The sequence below is a fragment of the Halichoerus grypus genome, chromosome 12, assembly GCF_964656455.1.
Source record: "Halichoerus grypus chromosome 12, mHalGry1.hap1.1, whole genome shotgun sequence".
NCBI classification, from domain to species: Eukaryota; Metazoa; Chordata; class Mammalia; order Carnivora; family Phocidae; genus Halichoerus; species Halichoerus grypus.
The window spans coordinates 69,936,141-69,960,067 of NC_135723.1; the positions used below are offsets into that span (position 1 = coordinate 69,936,141).

At 41.4% G+C, this 23,927-nt stretch overlaps 1 protein-coding gene across 7 annotated transcripts in view; it reads right to left on the reverse strand.

Annotated features, from left to right (window-relative positions):
- DOCK4 (dedicator of cytokinesis 4) overlaps nt 1-23,927 on the reverse strand; it is a 424,485-nt gene that overhangs the window by 119,836 nt on the left and 280,722 nt on the right. For all 7 annotated transcript variants that reach the window (XM_036066399.2, XM_036066398.2, XM_036066397.2 and 4 more), the window contains exons 18-24: nt 20,853-20,950; nt 20,661-20,744; nt 20,383-20,483; nt 18,270-18,351; nt 17,049-17,219; nt 12,535-12,727; nt 867-994 (exon numbers count right to left, since the gene is read on the reverse strand). In XM_036066399.2, the coding sequence (XP_035922292.2) occupies nt 867-994; nt 12,535-12,727; nt 17,049-17,219; nt 18,270-18,351; nt 20,383-20,483; nt 20,661-20,744; nt 20,853-20,950 (857 nt within the window). The remainder of the gene's footprint in view (nt 1-866; nt 995-12,534; nt 12,728-17,048; nt 17,220-18,269; nt 18,352-20,382; nt 20,484-20,660; nt 20,745-20,852; nt 20,951-23,927) is intronic.

Sequence of the window (23,927 nt, forward strand, 5' to 3'; positions counted from 1 at the left end):
CGCCAGCTCAACGCTGAGCCCTTCAGAAGGCGATCATAAGTAAGAGTGACAAACATGGGGAAACTGTAGCCGAGTAGTAGCAGGGAGGCAGAGAAACAAGAGTCCCAGCACTGCACTGGACCAGCTGTCGAAGACGAGTATAATGCCAACTCACAGCTGCAAACTGACAGAAGGAGAACAGGACGTCCTTTACGTGTGAATTTCACATGAGTTCCGAGAGCCGTGGACATGAATACTCAAAGAGTTGTCCCCATTTCTAAGTAAGCATGTGATTTTTTTCTATTTGCCCTGCATCCTCTAATGCAACTGTGCTGTAGCAAGAGTCAGGTATATCCACAGGAATTCCCGAATCCTTAACAATTTAGTGATTTCTGTTGTGGCTGAGTAATGACTATAGTGCAAGATATGCTCCTTGTCTCCTGGGGCTTTCCTCTGCTTCCACAATTTCTGCAGGGCAGGGCCCAAGGGCCATGGCCAAGTTCTGAGCATCACCACGCAGCCTTCCACAGAATGGGTCCAAAAAGACTTCACTTTGCAGGCAGTAATTTATTCTTGCCACAGAGTATTCATCATATCAAGATTAAAGACACATGTGGGAGGCTTTGAGATTTCTAATTTTTCTCACTGGGTATTCAGTTCTTTCTCGAAATACAAGTTTAGGAAACCCAGGTTATTTGGGGTTATAGCAATCTTACAAGGTTAAAAAAAATGATTTCAGAGGAAAAGCAAAATGTCCAACCCAGCTGGAAGTAAAAAGGAGAGTCTCAGAGGGTTACTCTTCAGTGTGGTTTCTCTGAAGACTTTAACATTTTTATTTCCAGAAGCCATTTGATGGGAACTACATACTATGACCTGTATTTACTTACTGAGCTATTTTTCTTGATGAGACAAAATACGTTGCTAAGGATACGTGCACACATGATCAGGTCCTTCTGTTCTTGCAGGTGCATGTGGAGGTGATGTAACACGACAGGCAAGAGAATGTACCTGGAATCTGGAGAGAGAAGAAGCGTTAGTGTCACATCTGGGCAGTTCAAGCCAACCTCGTCCAAATCCTTACCTATTCTTTAATTGTAATTGTTAAATGACTAACACAGAGAGATAAAAGGTACATGACTGATGTTGAAAAACAGTGGTTCCTTTCCTCAATCCATGATTCCTGCACTCAAGAGGCCTTTGATTCTTGTGCTGAAATAGGTTATTTTTTTAATTGTTGTTTTACCTCCAAATATCTACATGGCATGCTTATCTGACCATTTTCTGATTTTTCATTGAGATTGACCATCTACTGACTTTTTATTATAGTAGATGAGAATTTAGTTTTTTTTTTTTTTAGTTTTTTAGTTTTTCTCCCCAGTCTCAAAAAAAAAAAAAAATCTATCCATCTATCCTCTCACAAATTCTGGCTAAATTAACATTTTCTATTTGCTACCATTCTGATTTCCACTGCTTTGCACATGACCCGCCCCCCCCCCCCCCCCCCCGTTTTTGCTTCACTTTGGTTTATCTGTCTTTGAAAGCTTTCAGGAAATTATTCCTGGTAATTCAAAATTGCCTGATTGTGTACCTTGCCTTGGCCCTTGAAACCTATAAAATCATGTCCTTCAGCTCTGCAAACTTGCCTTGAAATACCTGTAGGATTATTTCCTTCTCTCTAGTTTTTCTGTCCTCTGTCTGGAACTCTGACTATATTTACATCATGAATGTCTTAAACTATCTTCTTTTCTTGAGTATTTTTTCATCCTTTTGTCCAACTTCCTTATCTTCCAACTCTTCAACTTTCTTATTTCTGCTATTGCATATTTAATCTCCAAGAGTTCTTTCCTATTTCCAAGGCTGGTGCCACAGGTGTGTGCCCCCGTGCCATCACACAGGTGCCTATGCTCAGAAGGGCTCTACCCCTGGTTTCATGCTCTGTGCTCCCAGCATGAAATTCCCAAAAATTTTCAAAGGAGAGGTATTGTATTTTCATTATGCAGCCACTCCTGTTTATTTCTTGAATGATATTCTTTTATACCATGCTTCATGGATTTTTTCTCTCTGGGTTAGTCAGAGACAGTTTTGTGATTTTTTTTTTCTCTTTGAATTACCTTTTTCTTTTTTTAAAGATTTTATTTATTTATTTGACAGAGAGAAAGAGAGAACAAGCAGGGGAAGTGGTAGGCAGACACAGAGGGAGAAGCAGGCTCCCTGCTCAGCAGGGAGCCCGATGTGGGGCTCTATCCCAAGACCCTGGGATCATGACCTGGTGAAGGCAGATGCTTAACTGACTGAGCCACGCAGGCACCCCTTGAATTATCTTTTTCTTTCAAGTTCTTTTTTCAAGTGTTTCTTCATTTTGGCCTCTGCTTTCACATTAAAGGTATTTCTACAAGTATCTGGTGATTGTTGGTTGTCTGTCTTTACAAGCAAGGTACTAAAATGCTAACTGGGGAAAAAAACCACAACTGTGCTCCTCAGAAAGCTTATGAACTAGTGAAGCTTCACAGTAGGGAGGGAAGGCATCCAGATGATCCAGATGTTTCATCAGGGGACCCCGAAAATTCAGAATCCGAGATGTCTTTTTTTTTTTTTTAATGTTATGACCCAGATGTCTTTTTTTGGGGGGCTGGTCACTTTCTCTACAGATTGGAATGTGGCAATCTCCTCTCTGGAAACTATCATCTTTTAGTCATTTGAAATCAAGAACGGAAGGGCCAGGTCGGGGTCTCTCTGTTTAACTGTGAGGCCCCATTTATGGTGTGGATCCCGTTCTCAAATTTAGCAGTGTCTGATCTCCTGAATCTATTCATATCTCATTTACTTTCTTTAGAGAGTGAACTTCCCATTTTTGGATTAATTAGAGAAGGGGGCAGGGGCAGGGTACTAACTATTCCTTCTAAGGATTTTTTTTTATCCAATTTTCATATTTCCAGCACCTTTAATCTTCAGATATCTGGTATTTTCTTTTTATTTTCATAAATTTTCTAAAGCTTATATATCTTTTTTAGTAATCTCTATACCCAACGTGGGGCTTGAACTCACGACCCTAAGATCAAGAGTTGCATGCTCTTCCAACTGAGCCAGCCAGGTGCCCCTGGATAACTGGCATCTTCCATTCCTGATCCTTTCTGAAACCACCCTGAGCCGTCTGCAGTTCTGTGGAGTAAACGAGTCTGTTCCTTGGCTCTACTCCCAACTCCACACACCTGTGTGTGTCAGCCTTCTCTTGTCTGCTGTCACCTGCCACTCAACTTGGTAAAAACTGTTGATATTTATGTGTTATCTCCTCTCCCATGCTCCTAAACTTGTGAGATTACACATTTCTTTTTAAAAAAAAAAAATTCCTTTACCGACCATAGATACAAAAATGCTTTTTACAACTTTAGCAAATCAATTCTAGCAACATGTAAAATACATAGTACTTCATGATCAGAGAGGCTTATCTTAAAAGCAAGGTTTGTTAAACATCTGCAAATCATACTTGCATACTTTCATCAGGTAAGAAAGCTAAATACAGTCCATTCTTGTTATTCATGCTAGGTAAGGTCTAACAAGACACTGGGAACAATGAAACAGCAAATAATGTATCATTTCTCCTAGAAGCAATATACATATAGATATAATACACATCCCACATTGATGACAATATTAAATCCTAAGAACAACTCATCCGGTCAGATTCTACTTTCTTTATATTACAGAAGAGAAAGAGATGTTCAGAAGCGTTAAGTGACTTGCCTGAGGCCACCCCACTAAGAGGGGCCACAGGTGGGATTCGAACTATGCAGTGGCCCCAGAGCTTGAGCTTCTTGCACTGCGCTGCACTGCCCCCTACTGCTCCATCCTGTAGTTAACCCTGCGTGAGGGTGGAAAGGAAGGCAGAGTGTTGCCTTGTCTGATCTCAGCTGGGAATGTGTGCACTGGGCTGCTCAAAGTTTTCACTGCTCTGTGCATGGCCGCGAATGAACGTGAGAGCGTCACAAGTATGATTTTGAGGTTACAAATACATTTTAGTACCTGAATCCATAAATAGTGAATTTTGACTGTACAAGTATCATTCCTCCATTACTGGAAGTCTTATATTGATCCCTACTTTGTCATTAAATAGGTATTTGAAATAGAAAGGTAACTGACTCATGCAGTATTTATTTCAATCTTTTGGAAAAGTAACAAGTAATTATGATTATCGTCCTGAGTGTTTGCTTTTCAACAGGATGTCGTAAGCACAAAATTACTGTCTATTGTGTGCCCATAATGGTCATGTTATTTGTGGATGTGCCCACTTGCAAATGCCCTAGCCCCTTTCCCTGATCTGCTTGGTTTTTTAAAAGATGTCAATTTAGATGGATTATTCTTGATTTATTAAAACCCATGTGTCTTATAAATAGTTGCATAAATTATAATTCAACTAGACTCACTCAAGAAAAAATGTACAGCTTAAGTAACACTATACCTACTAAAGAAACCGAACTTGTAGTTAAGAACCTTTCCACAAGAAAAATGCCAGGCACAGATGACATCTATGAATTCTACAAAGTATTTATGGAAGAAATCACATCAAGTCTACAAAAATTCTCCCAGAAAATAGAACAGAAAACACAACTAACTCTTTTTATGAGGCCAGCATTATTGATGCCAAAATTAGTCAGAGGTATTACAAGACAAGAAAACTATAGATTGCCATCTCTCATGAACACAGATGCAAAAATCCTTATAAAATTTTAGCAAAATAAATCTAGTTTTATATATATATATATATATATAAACATATATATATATAAACATGATAAACAGGGTTAATCATGAAGGCAGGTTTGGTATAACATTTTAAAGTCAATCAATCAATATTAATTCACCATATTAACAGATGTAGGAAAAAAAAACATGCAAAATTCAGCATCCATTCCTGATAAAAGCTGTCAGAAAGCTAATAATAGAAGGTAATTTTCCCAAATTGATAACAAGCCTTAATGAAATGCCTACTTTTATTTTATTTTTATTTATTTATTATTTTTTTAAAGATTTTATTTATTTGAGAGAGAAAGAGCATGAGTGGGGGGTGGGATGGGGAGGGGCAGAGGGAGAGGGAGAAACAGACTCCCTGCTGAGCAATGCCAAGGAAAGGCTCAATCCCAGGCCCTGGGATCATGACTTGAGCCGAAGGCAGACGCTTCACTGACTGAGCCACCCAGGTGCCCCTGAAATGCCTACCGTTAGCTAACATAATACTTAATAGTGGAAGATTGAATGCTTTCTCTTTAAGATCAAAATGAAGGCAAGGATGGCCAACCTCACCAACTCAGTTCAACACTGTAGTAGATTCCTAGCCAGTATAAGATACTTCCATAGGTAAAAGAATATAGGATTCTGTATCCTAATAAAAATCATAGGGAATGCAAAATATTTGCAATGGGAAAAGTGCCATTATCAGTGTTCACATGACTTCTCTTATTGGTTTATCAACACAAGGGGGTTTGGCCTTAGGTTTAGCGTTAAAACAAATCACACAAGGCACCGCCTTCTTCACTTCCGCCAACATAGATCATTAAAATCCGAACTTGTGAAATAATTCACTGCAGGCTTCCTTTAAACAGGAAGCCTGACCGGGAAACTTAAATACTCATTTATAGATCAATTACTTGACAAAAAGAACCAAGGAAAAGAATCTAAAAAATTACATGACAGGAGTCACTGCCTGGTGATGATTCATTAGGAAGGAAGATAAAGCTTATCTGATATGTTCCTGCAGCCAACTGATTTTGATTTCTAAAAATTCAATTTGCCACCAGCTGTTAAGAGAATATCTCCTGCACAAAATGTAAGGTAGACAAATAATTCGTGTGTGGTGTGCATAAAAAGAAATGTATGACTACCTAAACACATTTGCTTTTTCTCCATTATTAGGGCAATGTCAGCCAATGCAAATGATACAATCGGTGGGTAAATGCCAAACAAGCTGACTGGTTAAAATGCTAATTCTTACCTTTAAAAGGAAACACCTGGACTCATCAAGCAAGACCAAAGAAAAAAAGAAAACCCACAGTTGGACAGGCACTAACTTTCCATACATTTAACAACAGAATCTGTTACACAGTTTGTCCTTGAAAGGGTCAACACACTCATATTCCACATCTCAGAGGAAGCTCACTGTATTATGTATCTCATTGCGTGTATAAAGGAGTGACTCTCATTCCCTTTTTATTTTGCCCGTACACACTTGAGTGGGTAAAGCCCGCTCCCATCAGTAATTCTCAGTGGGTGTGGGGCGAGGAAGGAGGAGAAGCAGCTGTGAAAAGCTGGCCGATTTCCTGCTTGGGGTTCATTGAAGGAAGTCACAGACTGGTCTTTACCTCCTCTACCAACAAAGACTTAGACAAGGATCCTGGAAGTCAGCATCGCTCCACAGAGGAGCAGGGTCGAGGAGTCCTGCGGTGCCATGCACGGGTGCCAGTCGCTGTCCACACCGCGGCGCAGCATGGGCTGGACACTAGCAGGCCGACCACTGCCCCTGCTCCCAGACAGCCCAGGAGGGGGACATTATAAAGGCGGTGGGCAGCGACCAGCCGGAGGCAGAGCTGCTGGCTGCGAGAAGTAGCGACATGACAGAACACCTGAATTCAGAGCTAGGTTGGGTCTTGGTGATCAAAGCCACAAGTAACCGAAATGCCAATGTCACAGACAGCAACAAAATGAGCCTTTCACACACTGGAGGACAGACAACCCTCAGAATGGAAAGGACAGCACACAGTGCAGGGGCTACGTTCTCCCGCAGACAATGTCAGGACCACAGAGTTATGACAGGAGAGGCCGAAGGATATCTCTCACCCGGATTTCATCCCACCCTGGATGCCTCCACCACGGGGCGCCCTTCCTAAAGCAAACTAGATGCTATGAACACTTGTTACCTTTATCCATTGCGCTCGGCTTCTGGTCTGGGCCTCCCACTGCCCAAGCTGTTCTGTTGTCATATTCATGCTCATCCTTTTCCAGTAAGATTTTTTTTTTATACACATCATTTATTTAATACCTGTTGCTGCTCAATCCTGAACCCGAATGCATGACCCACCACGTAGTATTCATTCATGAAACCTCTACTGAACACCTACCATGCACCAGGCACAGTTCTGGAAGCTGGAGAGATCCCTGTGATCAGAACAGATAAAGTCCCTGGCCTTGGAAGTCTTCCTTCTGGAGCAAGGGATGAAGACAGACTTTAAATGACTAAAACCCAATTCTTTATTCAGTTCCAGCCATGTTAGGTGTTCCAAGAAGCAAAAAACAAAACAAGCATGAGAGAGAGAGCTGAGTAAGCAGGACAGAGAGGAGATGCCTGAGAAAATGAGAGTTAAACTGAGCCCAGCAGGGTGAAGGGGGATCACCTGGGATCGGAGAGGAGCAGGAGAGCGTGGGCTCAAGCAGAGAGTGAAGCATTAAGAGACGGGATCAGGGAGGTGGGCAGGGTGAGGTCACGGGGCCTGAAAGATCAATTCTCTTCTGTGTCCTCAAAACAGAGCACAACCAGGGGATGTGAGCAAGGGAGCTGGGAGGGACATCATCTGGTGTGAGTTTCCGGAAGGGAACTCTGGCTGCACAGATGGATGGGAGAAGGGAAAGGGAAGCAAGGATGGACAAACCTGAGGGAGTGTGGGCAAGGCGGCAGTGTGGAATGGACCCGTGGCAGGCTGGGGGGTAAGGGGGTCCGCCAGATATGAGACGCTGTGGAGGCCCAAGAGTAGTCTCAGGAGAAGAGGAGATGAAGGGCAGAAGGGAGAAGAGGGTTTCCAGGACAGCTCTGAGCTTTCTCGGGCTCGGTGCTGCCATAGACTGAGACGGGAGGAGCTCGCTTGGAGGGATCAGGGGTTTGAGGGGCCTGTAAGTCATCTGTGTAGAGAAGCCGAGGACAGACGGCTACTCAGGTTTGGAGCCTTAGAGGAGAGATCTGGCCTAGAAATACAAATGTGAAAGTCGTGTCAGCACATGGGCCACAAACCCAGGTGAAGGAGGTGGGATGAACCCCAATTCTCATTCAGTCCTCACTGCTGCGCAGCACCTTCTTCCCTTCCCAAATCACAACTGCGGCACCTTATCCATCCTAATTCCTTTCTTGAAGTCAGCTTTCATGGTAGACTAGCAGCAGACTGAGGGCAAGAACTAGATGTTTCCCTTGCTACAAACATCTCTAACATCATACCTGGCGTGGGTTCTGCCCACAGTACACATTTGCTGAATGAATGACCACCACCACGAGTCTACTGGATATGAGGGGCAGCTGAAACAGAGATCCCTGTGTCTTCATGCTTCCACACGGCTAAAACGGGAGGAGAGTAGGATGCACATTCTCAGGGTCTGGCTTACAATGACTCCCTCTGCTGGTCCTCGCCCTGAGCCGCCAGGGGAATGCAGCTACTCCCAATCTTTCACTGTAAAGAGTGCAACTGTTCATGGAAATGAAACCAAGACACACATCCCGGCCCTGATTTCCCCTGAAAATCAGTGTCGGTGTGGATGAGTGACATGTAAGGAATGAGAAGATACAGCTTTCAACCGTTCCCCAGTAATGTGCTTGCTCATGCCAATCAGTCTTGAAAAGTTCAGAAAAAAACATAAGAAAACAGTTTAAATTGGGCCTTGACGTTTACATTTATTTTCACACAGGTAAAACTTAGGGTCAACTATGATTTTGGTGATGCTTCCTCCCCAAACTCTATACTTCAGAACGACTCTTTCTGCCATTGCCAAAGCGGTCTTCTCCAAAATTTAGACCCTTTCCTGGCCCTCAGGAAACAGGAAGAATAGAACTGTGAGGAGAAAGTGAAAATGAGTTGTTCAATTTTTACACTTTAAATATGTCTGCCTGGACCCCAGACGACTTAGACATCAAATACTGATCTACATAGATTCTAAATCTTAACACTGGCCTTCAGGTTTGACCAGATGTCCTAAACTCTGACCCTGGGGCGTGACTAGGTTGGGGGGGTGGGGCGCATGATTCTGCCTGGCTGTGGAATGGCTCCAGCCCTGAAGTTGCCCACGGACCCTCAACTCAACCTGGCTTCAATCTTCTTATGACTTTTGTCATTCCCTTCTTGTGGTGTTGACTATATGTGTCCCTCTGTCTTTTCTCTGTATTAATTTCTAATCTAAGCTCAACCAGGAGTATTCTATAGTCATGCTGGTGCCTAAGCATGCTTCCTCTGCCTTTTTTTTTTTTCTCCTTGGAATTTTTGTTGGTTTTTATGCATCAACCTGACTGTGCCATGGGGTACCCGGATATTTGGTTAAACATTATCCTGGGTGTGTCTGTGAGAGCATTTCTGGATGAGATTAATATTGGAATTGGCAGCCTGAGTAAAGCAGATTGCCCCCCTCAAAGTGGGTGGATCTCATCCAATGCACTCAAGGCCTGAATAGAACCAAAGGGGACAAAATGGAGAATTTGCTCTCTCTGCTTCTCTTTGAGCAGACATCAGTCTTCTGCCTTCTCAGACCTGGACTGGAACTTTCACCACTGACTCTCTCAGGTCTCCAGCTGACCAACTGCAGATGTTAGGAATTCTCAGCCTCCATCATCACTTGAGCTCATTCCTCATAAGAAATCTTGTACATACACACACACACACACACACACACACACACACATATCCCTATTGGGTCTGTTTCTCTGGAGAACTCTAACACAGGATTCGAGCACAAAGACAACTGTTAGAACTATTTGTCTTTCCTAGGGAGCTTATAACATCTAGTCTTTTTTTCTAAAATGTTCTGAAATTTATTTTCTTAAAAGTGTGGGCCAACTGTACTCTGTACTCCTCTCCCTGGATAATATCAACTCTCAGAAAATAAGGTCACTTTCTCAGATTCTTCTCACTTCTATCTCACTAACCATTTCTTTGCTGATCAGAATTAAGCTCAGAGGGCGCCTGGGTGGCTCAGCTGGTTAAGCGACTGCCTTCAGCTCAGGTCACGATCCTGGAGTCCCGGGATCGAGTCCCGCGTCAGGCTCCCTGCTCGGCAGGGAGTCTGCTTCTCCCTCTGACCCTCCTCCCTCTCATGCTCTCTGTCTCTCATTGTCTCTCTCGCAAATAAATAAAATCTTAAAAAAAAAAAAAGAAAAAAAAAAAAGAAGAATTAAGCTCAGAGTAGCAACTGTCTTCACCATAGTCTATGTTCTGAGAAATAGGAACTGTCAAAAACTATGTATTTGATCTTTGATGATGTATCCAGTTGATACCCTGTAATGTCCTTATCTCTACTTTATCTTGTCCTAGTTTAGATTTATAATTTTAAGTCAGGAAAGTGTCATTTGTAACATCCTTCTAGCTAAGATGTATATGCTCACAAGCGCAGTGCTCTGAGTCTCATTTTTAAAACTTTCAATCCATAAATAAAACTCATAGATTTCTAAGTGTCTTTTTTTTCCTTCATATGTGCAGGTGAGCTATCACAAGCTTTAGACCCTGTTTGTTTCACCCACATGGGACAGACAGAATAATGATCTCCCGAAGATGTCCATGCCTTAATTCCCAGAACGTGGGAATATGTAAGGGCAATACAGACTCTGCAGAAGTGCTTAAATTAAGGGTCTTGAGATGATGAGATTATCCTGGATTATCTGGATGGGCCCAATAGAATCACAGGGGTCCCTGAAGGTGGAAGAGTCAGAGTCAGAGAGAGATCCGGCGATGCTCCACTACAGGGTTTAAAGATGAAGGAAGGGGCCACAAGCCAAGGAGTGCAGGTGGCCCCTACAAACTGTAAAAGGCAAGAAAAGAGATCCTCTCCTAGACGCTCCACAAAAGAATGCAGCCCTGCAGACACCTTAACCACCTTAATTTTAGCCCAGGGAAAAGCATTTTGGACTTCTGCCCTCCGGAATTGTAAGATACAAAGTTTATGTTATTTTAAACCATTACATTTGTAGTAATTCTTACAGTACCAATAGAAAACTAACACCAGGTACCTGGTCTGGACCTCTACCCCCCACACTTCGCACCTCTGTTCCTAACCCTGGGGGAGGCCCTGATCACTGCAGAAGAACCTCTATGCCTCTGAGGAGCAGAGTTCGCAAACCACTGCAAGAAACATCCTTTCTCCAGGATGAGATGTTTTCCTGGGGAGAAATTAGAAGGTTTGAAATTTCTTTTATTTCCTGAAGTATCATTTCAGGGGGAAAAAAAAGAAAACAGAAACAAATGATCCATCAACAGGAGAAAAAATAAATTAACCAAGATAAATTCATTCAGAGTGGAATACCATCCAATAAAAAATAAATTAAAAAAATGAACTAGAGGTGTACCTAGTAGCTTGGATAAATATAAAAGTATATTAGTCAAAAAGAAGCACTCTATGGAATGACGTACAACATAATGTCATCATACAAAGACTAAAAGATGAAAGATATCTGAAAAGATGAAAAAAAGTTATATTTTTATAGATACGTAATAAAGGCAGAGAAAATAGAAACAGGAATCTCTGATAGTGGGAATTTCTCTGAAGTAAGTAAGTACATGCAAGAGGGCCTAAATATATCTGTAGTGACCAATTTCTTAATAAAAGACCCAAAGCAAATACCTGATACTGTTGAGATTTATTAATGATTTACTATCTTACACTCTATTCTTGTATGTTTTAAAATGTTTTACAATAAAATAATGTAAAAAAAGCTTTTTTAACTATATTTGAAACCCTATTTCAAAAGTATTAATACACACAGATTGATTCATGTGGAAAGAGAATTCTCAGTAGAGTCCATTTTTAAAAGCTTATTTAGTGATAGTGATAGAAACTTCTTAAACTTTAAAATGAGGCTGGTATTTTATTTCAGGAAAAACTAGAAGAAAACAAAAGGCAGTCACAGATACTATGACAAAATCAATTTAGTAACTGGTCACTTGCTATTAGGATAAAATAAAAAATGACAATACATCAAAACTTTCACTCAGTTTCAGAACACAAATTGATGGAAACATTTTAAGAACAAAAGAGACAAACACGTAAGGATCATATCAGGTCCCTATAAGCATCTCTGAAAGAAAATGTTAAATTTTGTTGAACAAAAAAAATAAAATCTAGGGCACCTGGGTGGCTCAGTCAGTTAAGTGTCTGCCTTCGGCTCATCATGATCCTGGGGTCCTGGGATCGAGCCCTGCATCAGGCTCCCTGCTCAGAGGTTAGCCTGTTTCTCCCTCTCCCTCTGCCTCTCCTCCTGGCTCGTGCTCTCTCTCTCTCTCTCAAATAAATAAATAAAATCTTAAAAAAAAATAAAACCTATAACAAAAAAGTTAGCATGCCTGACATCAAAACTAGTTTGTGATTACAATCAATAATTTAATCATTAGGATTTTCATTCTTTCTAGAAATAAAGCTTTGATAGTCATGCTGCTGTATTTGGCTACTTAATAAATTTATTCTACTATCCAAACATACAAGGCTTTCTCAAAGAAAGGAATTTTCTGCTTCCTCTTCCTAATTGCTTCTGTTGACCTATGACTACCCGGGGTAAGTAATGGCTTTCTGGAAACAATGTTTCATTCACAAGACTCACCACCCTACCTGGATTGGTATAAAGCTGGCTTTCCACGGTTTTGCCGATGCACTGCAGCTTCACGGCCTGCAGGGAGTCATCCACGTGCACGATGGTCGGCAGACTGCCCAGGGTGTCCTGCACCAAGTTGGCCACTTCCCTGATATCGAAGAGCTTCAGGAGCTCTGAGTACACAGCTGGGAAGGAGCTCAGAAACACAGCCTTAAAAGGAAGAGATTTAAATCAACTCCGAGATATAACCCGAGAAATTTGCTCTAAAATGTCAATGAGTTTAAGACTGTGATAAGTAATTCTGAATGATAAAAAAAATGAATGTAAAATCATTCCCGTACCTAAAGCTAAAAGGCTGCAGTTAAAAAAAAAAAAAGTGTAGCAAAATAGAACCATGTTTTAAAATGTGCAAGGGTGCAATATAATAAAACTGAGAAATTCTGGAAAATCATTGACATTAGCAAAATGACTGGCAAAAAATTGCACAGAATCAGCAAAATGCAGCATGATCAAATGGAAAGAATGCTCAACCAAGACCTGGAATGCAGTCACTTATATTTCCTTCCTTTTTGGAGAAGGTTTCTGAAGTGCTCATCTAAATCTCATTTACCTTGAAGAAACCAAACGCATTGATTCCCGAAAGCACTGAAGTTGTGGTTAAAGAAAAAAACAAGACAAGGAACAAGAAGACCTAGATTATATGAACTACTAGCTTGGCCTCTAATCAACTCTGTGACCTTGGACAAGTCACTGTAGCCCCCTGGGTTTCAGTTTTATCACCTGTAAAATCAAAAGATCATTATAACAAACATTTAAGGTTGCTTTGAGGTTTATTGTAACCCCAGAACTGCGTGTACTAAGAACAATATTCTTTATGTAAGTGAAGAAGCCTGATAACCATTTTTTAAGGGAAAAAAAAGATGCTAGTATCAAATCCTAAGGGGCACACATTGGACTAGGATTGTACATCAAAACAAACCCAGCTTTTAAATTCCACAAAAAGGAGGGCAACGGAAGGAAGCGTCGACCAGCCTCAAGTCTACCAAGTGGGGGAAGGAGGCACATGTTTCTAATATGCTAATATTCAAGTGCTAGCTGGCTTACCAATGAGATCTGACACCAGCAGAAAGTAGGTCGAGTCTACATGTGCTGATGATTCAAACACAGACTCAAATTCAAATTCATGGGTTTTGGCATTTATCTGTATAGCAGCAGCAGAAATATCTAGAAGAGCCAAGACCCGTTTTTGACGCCAGAACCACCAAAATGCTTCAGGGGCTAAAGTCAACAGCTATGTTCTCCTTGACTCTTAAACATTATAGATTTACTTGGATGCATTTAAAATTAATAACTTGGTATTCCCTGTTAAAGACTATATTTATATAACCTTCATTTCACTCTGCAAAGAGCTGAGTCATACAGATGAAGTTAAAAAAGTAAAATACAGTAAGATGAGCCCAGCTTTCTGATTACTGGAAGGTCAACTACGTTGATATTCCTCGGGAATCTTTTCATTAATCTATTAATTCTTTAGTTATAGCTCTTTACTTCAAAAACGTATTTGAATGTGCCTGCAGTGAAGATACATGTATTAAAAAGGATAAAGGTACAAGCACCTTGTGATAAGAGCAGAATGATAGCTGGACCAAGATATCTAAACTAAGATTTTTATTGCAAATAAGAAGAAAAGCCTATGTTTATTTTGACCTCCCTGATAGCCAAGACAAATAGAGAAAGAATTATTAGGAATTTGGGACAAGGTTTTGGACCTCAACTCCTTCCGACATCTCTCTTCTGCTCTTGGGGATGCACGGTGGGGATCTGTCTATGGAGGGGGAAACCGAGAGGCACAGCTCCAATGGCTGAGTGAGCAGTCCTGTTGGGGCTGGGCTCCCAAAGACAGAGTCATTAGTGAGCTGGGGTTAGGGCAGGAGGACTAAATGAGCATCCCGATAGAACGAGGATGGCCTGATCTGTGGGGCACTATAAACTGATCCAACATGAAGGTTTTCTGGGATGGCTGCTCTGCCTCCAGAAGACAGAATTTGCCTTGAGTTGTAGCCCACAGTGAAAAAATGCAAAAGAGAGCAAGGAAATTGGGTTTTTGAATTTAAGGCAACCCCCACAGTAAGACTTGGACTGGTGGATATTCTTGGCTCTGGATGTGATTGGCAGAATTCTAAGATGACCTCCTAGACCTTTTTTCCCCAGTGTTGTTCCTGTGCCTAAGTTATGTTACATGGCTAAAGGGATTTTGCAGGTATAATGAAGGTTACTAATGAGCTGACCTTAAAATACGGAGATTATCCATATGGGCCTGACCTAATGACATGACCCTTTAAAGCAGAAGTTTTCTCTAGCTCAGGGTGGGAGAACTCAGAGAGATTTGAAGCATGAGAAGGATCTGACATACCATTGCTGGCTTTGAGGATGGAGAGGCCACATACCAAGGAATGCGAATGGGCTCTAGGAGCTGAGAACACCCCTCTTCTCCTCCAATCCCTTGCTGATAACCAGCAAGGAAATGAGAATCTCAGTCTTATGAACACTTGGGAGATTCTGAAAGTGAATTCTTCCCCAGAACCTCCAAATAAGCCATCAAGGCCAACACCTTGATTTTGGCTGTAGGAGACCCTAAGCAAAAAATCCAATCAACCTTTCTTATCTACAGAACTATGAACTAATAAATGGATGTTACTGAAAGCCATTAAGCACATGGTTATTTGTTACACAGCAACAGGAAGGTCATACGCAGGGTCAATCAGATTAGTAACGCCTTCCTTCTTAGAAAAGAGAACTATGAGGGTGTGGGGTCAAAAGGGAACTTGGAATAAAAAAAGGTCTAGAGTATTCCCTTTTCTCCCAAAACACAGAGGGACAAAGTCCTCTTTGCTTAGTAAAGAAAACTAACCACTTCGTCATTTTCTATGAATTCTCTTAGCATCAACCTAAAAGAAAATGATCACATCACGTGGGCCCGTGTCATCTCAGGGCAACTACTAAGATGTAGTGGAAACATAACTAAGGAAAAAGAATATTTCTCTAACTTTATAGAAGGGAAAAAAACCTCTTGAGTCCCTAGGAAGGCATGTCATTGAGAAACCATGACTTAAATTTACCCTTAAAAGTAAGAGAATATTTTTCAGATGTGATTAGGTAAGTTTTGTCCCTATAACCGGTAAAGGTTTATGATTAAAAAAAATCTTAATTAAATAGCTTTTATAAAAGTAGTGAGTTTCTGAGAACTTTGATCTAAAGGAATACATGATTAGCTTGTTGGATTATCCTTTTCAAGTATCAACTGCTGAAAGTAGGGTTTGGCTAGTGGGCAATTTGACTTTGAGGTATCTGGCAAGTTCCTCAAGCGCAGGGATTGTGCCGTTGGCAATAGAGGACAAAATGCCATTAAAAGAGCCTGAATTGTATCCTTGCCCACATGTAAAATTGGCCCACTTATGTAAAAAAGAGATTAATAAGCCTGGTGATGGGTATTAAAGAGGGCACGTTCTGCATGGAGCACTGGGTGTTATATGCAAACAATGAATCATGGAACACTACATCAAAAACTAATGATGTACTGTATGGTGACTAACATAACATAATAAAATAAAATTAAAAAAAAAAAAAAAGAATAGCCCCCAAAAGTCAGAAAAAGCACAGTACTATTATTGGAGGGTTGGTACATTTCTGGTGTTTTACCATTATATGTAATACCTTCCAAATGTCAAATGGCACCAAATTATAATGTTACTCTAAAGGGACCTAGTTAGTTTTGTCTTCTAATCTCCCATTTTTCCCCCTCTAATTCTCAGTGATTATAAATCTCTAGTCTCCAGGGGATGGCAGCAAAGAGGCTGCTTCTCCATCTGATAGGTTTTTAACCAAGTCATTCGAACTAAAAGTGTATCAGAACGATTAAGAAAATGTAAAGGTATTGAGAATGACTGCTCAGAACACATTCAAGGCCGTGCTACTTGGAAAGTGGATAAACCCCGCTCTTAAACAGAACCCGTGGAGCCACTCCAGGTAATAGCATTTGGCAACAGCTGCTCAGCATTGGTCATGTAAGATCAGTCCCAGGACGATTAGGGTCAAGTTAAATAAAACAAAACAACATGCAGTTTAGCCAAGTCCAATACAATGAGTCTCAAGCTGACAGATTAAAATGCAGTGCAAGGCTTGGGGTAAACAACAGAAACAAGTCAGCTCCAGTGAACTTCCTTCCCTGAGGCTGATGCTGACGGCGTGTCTACTCATCAGCGCGTGTTTTGGGAACCGAAATCCAGGCTGCTGCAGACCAACAGCCTCCCCACGAAGAGTGAGAACAGTCGGAGGAAAGGCAACCAAACCTCTGCTCTGCTGGTGCTCAGAAGCTAGGGGACCTTTTAAAAGTCTGCCAAGTTGCTTACGCTCCATGTATCAACTGGAGCAATGGATTTCTCATGGAGAAAACATTCGCTTCCGCTGCTATGTAAACACAAATAAACTGGACTCATTTTTGCTCTACTGAGCAGAGATGAGAAAACATTACCTGTGATTGAGATAATGCTCCTGACCCTTTGCTCTCTTGAGAAAGGAAGAAACGGACCGACACAAGGAGCTCCTGAATGCAGCAGCGAAATTCCTCTTCATTTTGTCCCCCGGTGGCGAGGGAAAAGAGCCTTCGAGATTGCACTATATACTTAAAAATATATTCTTGTGCCTTAAAACGAAATGTTTTAAAAGTTAGTCTCAAAGGAAACCGAGAGTATTTAACAATGACATGGCATAAAAACCACGGGACAACATTAGAATTTTAAATTATTGATTTAAACGCTAAGACCCCCAATGAGATTTTTGAACAGTATTTACTTGTGGGGGAAGAGCCATTTTTCTCTGATGCTAATGAGAGAAAATGTATAGCTAATTTGAAAATTCTTTGTAATTCTCAAGAAGTATGAACCTGAAATGCTTTTGATCCTCAGGTGGTTTTTAAAATTTAGTTAACAGAGAGATACTGGTCTGTTTCTCAAAAATTATTGTGCTTTGCTGACAGGTACTCTTGCCACTTAGCATTTTACCTTCCATCAGACCAACTTGATAAATTTATAATTAGGAAACCACTCGCTTTTAAAAGTGCATACCTGTCTACTTTTACCTACTGACACCAAATAGAGTGGCACTCAATGAGAGGACATGAGAGGACTCTCAGAGCAACTACTGGACAATTCCTTTAAGGACCTGTGTTCTTCATGAACATGTTTGCAAGTAAAGTGTTAGCATCTCCACCGAGCACCGAGGGTCCAGACACATGGGCAGCTTTAAACCGCGAGGCCCAGTAAAACCTCAGGTCTCCTCACTGTGACCCCTGCCAAGCCACCCTATACTCTCAAAATTTCAGACAAATTGTTCTCAAACGGCCTCTGTCAGGGTGTTGGAAGCAAGAGCCAGGAACTTCCAGGCTTAACTGCTTCTCTGTGGTCTTCTGTCCTAAGACCTCCCTCCTGCCAGCCCTAGACTTCACTCCAAGGGTTCTGGAGCTCAGAGGTATAAGGATTCAATCCCAAGCAGTTCCAGTGGGTGAGCCTGGCAAAGTTTCTTTCAAATTTCATCAGCTCTGGAGGAGCATAAACTGATTAAGATCCTTGAATTGGAATGCCAGTAATACATCATCACCAATTACTGTCTCTGTAGAGGAAAGCAGTTAGTTTAGGCATCATCACACAACAGTTCTGTTAGACGACGTTATCTGCTATCGCCAGTGTGTCATTACCTTCAACACCTCCTGGATGTGTTCTTGCCGTTCCGCTTCCGTTATCCTGTCCACATACCACTTGAGAACTTTGATGAGATCTCTGAAACGCAGGGGAAAATATACAGAAGGTGGACTTGGTCGAGTTCTCAGTTAAAAGCCAACAAATCCAACATTTTTATCACGAGGAGGCTTCTTTCCCCATCAGTCCTCACCGTTTTCTGTCAGATGGCTTAATCTGATGATATTAGGAATGTGCACAGCAACATCACTACCTCTCTTGGAAGCTTCCTCCCATTGAGATTCTCCTCAATACGGACACATCCCATTGACCCTGCTGTTTCTGGCAAAGCTTCCCAATGGGCAAACACAAATACCAGAGAAAAGGACTCTGGCCAAGAAAGGGCCTGGAAGTCTGACCGCATGGTCCATCTTGGACAACTGATAATTGGGATTTCTTCCCCAGTGACCATGTAAACAAGCTGGATGAAATATTCAGTTGGAGGCCATAGGGGGTGTGGGGAAGGATAAGGCAACAACTCCCTACTTCAAATCACACGCCCATGGATTGATCTAGCCAATTCTCTGACCTATGGGAAGAACAAGGCTTATCATCAGAGTGCCTTAGTGAGGGAATTTCCAAAACAGCCAAGTTTGTTTTTTTTCTTTTTTAAGGAACAAAATTTGAATTAAAAAAAACAACAATAATTCTCAAGATTGCAGTCTTGCTACCTTTACCTTTGTTCTGTTCTTGGTTTCTGGGAAACAGAGCAATTTTTTAAAAATGCTCCTCTTTTCTCTCAGTCAGGGAAGAACACATGGATGTGGTACAAGGCAGGTGCTGCCTGGAGTGTTATTTTGAAGATAAAGGTCAGTGAGTTTCTGACCACCCACAGCCCAATAAGATTCCATAGGCCTTATCTGTCTTGTTAGGAATGATTATCCTGCTCTCCTGGCCAACATAAAGTGTTAGAAATTACACCCTTCCTCTCCAGCTTCCACTGATAATTTCAGTCACAAGTGGTGAGATGTTACCAGGGCCCCAAATGTTAGGCCGAGTGGCAGAGTCGGGCCAATGTTTCATACTATCCCTGATATTACATTTCACCCTCTGTAAAAATCATGTTGACACACCATTCATTGAAATGTTGGAGTATTAAATCTTCAGATGCCTTGAGAAGGAATACCCAAGGTAATAGGATCAAATGCTTATTTGATTACTTATCTTTTATATATCACATGATGGGGAAAAAGGGGGCAAAAACACAATTCCATCTTTTTTTAACACACTTCTGGGAATGATTGTGCATGTACATGGCCTTCGTGCTTAAGGTATCAGGTAAAAACATGGGCAGAATAGCAACGGCAGTGTTAGAATGGGGAGAAAGAACTTTGGGGAACATTCCAGGGCTGTATTTAAGTCAAGGCCAAAGACCGGGAAGATGTCATACATAGCACAGAAAGAGAGAAGCTGTTGCCTTCTGGGAAGTATCAACTAGGCCGCAGGGAGGCAGGTAAGAGCTACAGCTTGTCATTATTCATTCACTTTAGCCTTGCCTGCAGAATCTGAGCTAATAGGAAGGGATGAGCAGTGAAAATGGCAGCTCCTATCAAAGGGTCGAGTCCATGGCTGACCTGCTTAATGTCTTCACATGAATCAGCATGCATTAGGCAGGCAGTAGGGACTCAGTAAATATTAACAGATAAATGAATGAAGGAATTTAAAAAGATAGGATGACAAAGGCTGTTTTCCCTTCACATCTCTTTCTTAAAGACTTCTAGAATCAGCGAGGAATGTGGTGGTTAAATGGGGTTTTTGGCAGGCAGACTGAAATAACCAGGCATTTCAGACGAAAGAATATCACATGAAGTAGAGACAAGAAGAAAACACTTTATATTTTAGGTTTTAGGAATAGAATTCAGAAAGGTTTTTTTTTTGGTCCTTTTAATCACAGTAAGTTGCAGCCATTAAAAAAAGATGTGTGAGAAAGGAAGAGACTGACTCAAGAGACACTTCAGATGTTGTGGTTCATTTCTTCCTACACTCCCTTTTAAATTTTCCTATATTGCCGGTTCTGCGTGGAAAAGCTCCAAAGGAATTGCTTCTAAACCAATTACAAGATAAAGGCCTTACCTGTATGCAAGTGCCCCAGCAAAGTGACTCTCAATGTAAGTGTCCATTACAGGTTTAAAATGATGGAATTTGCTATCTTGCAGCAAATTTATTATGTGAACCTAAAACGAAAATTGAGCTTTATAAAAACCGAATGCAAATTAAGATTTTTTTTTTTTTTTTTGGTTCTTTTTAAGTGACTCTTATGCTATTAAGTGCACATCTCAGAAAGGGCCTTATGAAAGTCAAGACCAAGAGACAAAATTGTTAGGATACAATTAAAGTGAATTTAAACTCACCAAAGAATCAAATACTTTAGATCCATATTTTTGGGAATTTTCATCTAAAATTCCAAATAAAGTATCCAGCGTATCTTGCAGAAACTGTTAGATAAAGAAGTAAATTAATAAAAACAGTATCATCTGTCCTTCCCCTCCAAATACTCTTTATTCCATGAATTTCCAAGAGAGGGATAACAAAATAGCATATACCTTTACTATCTCTGAGCCATCGATTTCTTTTATTTTAGAAAGACAGCCTGTGATCTTGTCTGGGTGGGTTCTCCATTTCAAGAGATCAAGCATATCACCTTTCCAAACAGAAAAGGAAGATTAATTGCCTTAGCAGAGAATAATCCCTCACATGAAAGTGTTCCACCGATAAAAGCTAGATTCTTACACATGTTGCCTACCCTCCTGGTCATCCAAGTTTCAGGCTCCCCCAGACTACGACTAGCTCTCTAAGATGGCATTTATTACCGTGTATTCTAATTACTTCTCCCTTCCCAATGCTCTTGATTTACAAACTCCTACTTATCCTTCAGTTCCCAGATTAGCTGTTGCTTTATCCAGGAAGTCTTTCCTGAAATGTCCATACTGAGCTCACTGTCTCTGCTTTGTGCTCTCACCTCACAGTGGCGTTGACCTCACGATTTCAGTTGTTAATTTGTCTTTGCCCTTACTAGGTTGTAATCTCCAAGAAAAAAAAAGCCACCATGCCGAATTTGGCCCTATAGTATCCCAGCAAGGGTACAGAGCATGCACACAGCAGGCAGCTGATAAATAGTTGTTGAATCCTTTTCTGCCAAAGTGGGAGTTTCTTGAGGGTCAGGAACCTGCTTTATTCACATCTGTGCCCCCAACACACAGCACTCTGCCTAGCAACCAATTCTACCTGGCAATGAAGGTCTTCTTGAAAATGTGACCCAAAGCTGGCAGGACTAGAAGGTCCCTGCACAAGGATGACAAGTCTGGTCAACTGCTGGATCATCTAGTGAGCCCGTGGACCTGAGAGGGCCAGTTCCTGGATGCCATGGTCATCATCCGTCATCCCAGATTCTGGGCAGGTGCAGGGCCCAGGTCTTCAATTTCCTCCCCTTCCAAAATTGACAAGCCATGGGCCTGAGTCTAACAGGGTCCTCTGAGAACCTCTTCACCTGGTGAGGGAGAAAATCCTTCCCTCAGCTTTCCTGGGCAGAAGTTAGAAAGGCTCCTGAACATGGTGGCCAGCTTCACTAGGCACCAGAGGGAGCAGGGGGACAAGCGTGTCTGGAAGGCAATGAAAGCAGGTAAGAACTGACAAGGCTTGTGTATTCAGGGAGCACACAGGGCAAGGGAACCTGGCAGGGCTGGCTTCCCAGGGCTCGGTGGGGTTGAAAGACTAGAACAGCCAAGAAAGAAGCCAGGAAGGATTTTCCAGGCTTAACAGTGTGAAGTCCACTTGAAAGCACTCGTTTCAGGAGAAACCCAAACGGGACTTGCTGAGAGACAGAAAGACCAGCATGGAATCAAAACCCAGAAGAAAACAAAAACAAGAAATCAAGGAAGAAGTAGTTGTGATGAAAAAGAAAGATGATGCAGTGAAGAGAGATGAGAAAAAGCGTATCTTCAGAGGAAAGAGAAGCAACCTTCACCAAAGCCAGATTCAAGAGAAAAGCATCACAAAGGACTTAAAAGTGAGAAATTTAGTATTAAATAGAAATATTTATCTACAACAAACAGGGATAAGAGGATGGTTTAGAATTAGAAAAATGAAGGAATTTTAAAAATAATGACTGTGAAAAAGAAATTTATGGTATTTTCATAGAGGAAAAACCTGAAAATGTTTAATATTCATGTCTAACTCAGACATCCTAGATGTACGATTGGGACCTTTTTTAAAAGTATTGATTCTATTTAGAATAGGAGGTATTTCCACAGAGGGAGACGTCGCCAGAGGGAGCACCGCATTCTTCTCCCGTCTGTTTGCTGCCTCCCTCCCACGGACTTCCTACTTCCTGCCCGGGCATCTTCTCTTACAGTTCCGCAACGCATGACCCCTGCCACTCACTCTTCACTGCCCACTCCACCTCTGTTCCAGCTCCCCCTCCGTCTCCCTCCTCTCTTGCCTGCCCCTCAGAACAAGGCGGCTGCAGGGGCACCCAGGGCATAGCCCAGCGTGAGGAGTGTGTGCGGAGGAAGGAGGGGGCTATGACCTATCGCTGAAAATGCGAATATACTGTATGTTTGATCATACCAAGAGCTAGAAAATAGGTGGATGACATAATCCCTACTCCTTTTTTTTTTTTTTTTCTCCTTTTAAATCACACTCTCAGGAAGAGACTGAATGAACGAACCACTCATTATTTTGGGGGGGAAGGGGACGCGGGGAAGTCAGCAACTTTACAATTAACTGTTAGGCTAAATTTAAGCACTGTTTTTATTTTTAAACTTTTTTAAAAGTTGTGTTTAACAGCCGAAGGAAGAAAACAAATAAGTAAAATAATTTCCTCCCTGACCCCTACTTTTAAGAAGCTTAAAATATCTCCTTGGTCTGGCAGTCACAGATGTCAGCAGGATGCTCCCGCTAGCCCTGAACAACACTGGAGTACAGAATATGCGCAGAGAGACACACTTTAGGGATCGTGAAATGCAAATCTGCTATAAGAAACTGTTCCTAGAGACCGTATCACTTGCTAAATGCCCAATTGTAATGGAAATGGGATCTGCATATTTTCCAATTTGAGTAAAATGAATACAAAGCAATTTAATTCCAATTTGGAACTGGATTACTTCTACACAGAAATGTGTGTCTAGCATGTAATTTTCAGAACGATCAACTAACTTCCTTCCTCCTTCCCATCTCTTTGAAACACAGGATTTCCTGGTTCATTTTGAGCTGTGTTACACTGACAAGGTTAATCAAAGTCAAATGATAATTAAGAACTTATCAGTGTCCAAAAATGAGCCAAGCATTGCCCTCCATATAGTGAGATGTTTAATATAATGATTTCTCAATAGGTTTATTTACCCATATCTACCTGAAAATGTTCTCTGCTTTTACAAAGTAGCAACTTTTAATTTTTAGGATTTGGTTCTGTTTTACATTCACAATTCTGTCTAACGTCCTAAACCTGAGAACAAGAACAAGTTAAGTCTGCAGGGCCCAATACTTTGATGGCAGATAAGCTATTGCTAGGATTATCTGTGTGGTTGGCAGAATAGTGGCCCCACAGACATCGATGTCCTAATCTCTGGTACCTGTGAATATGTTTACCTTTTATGACAAAAGAGATTTCACAGATGTGA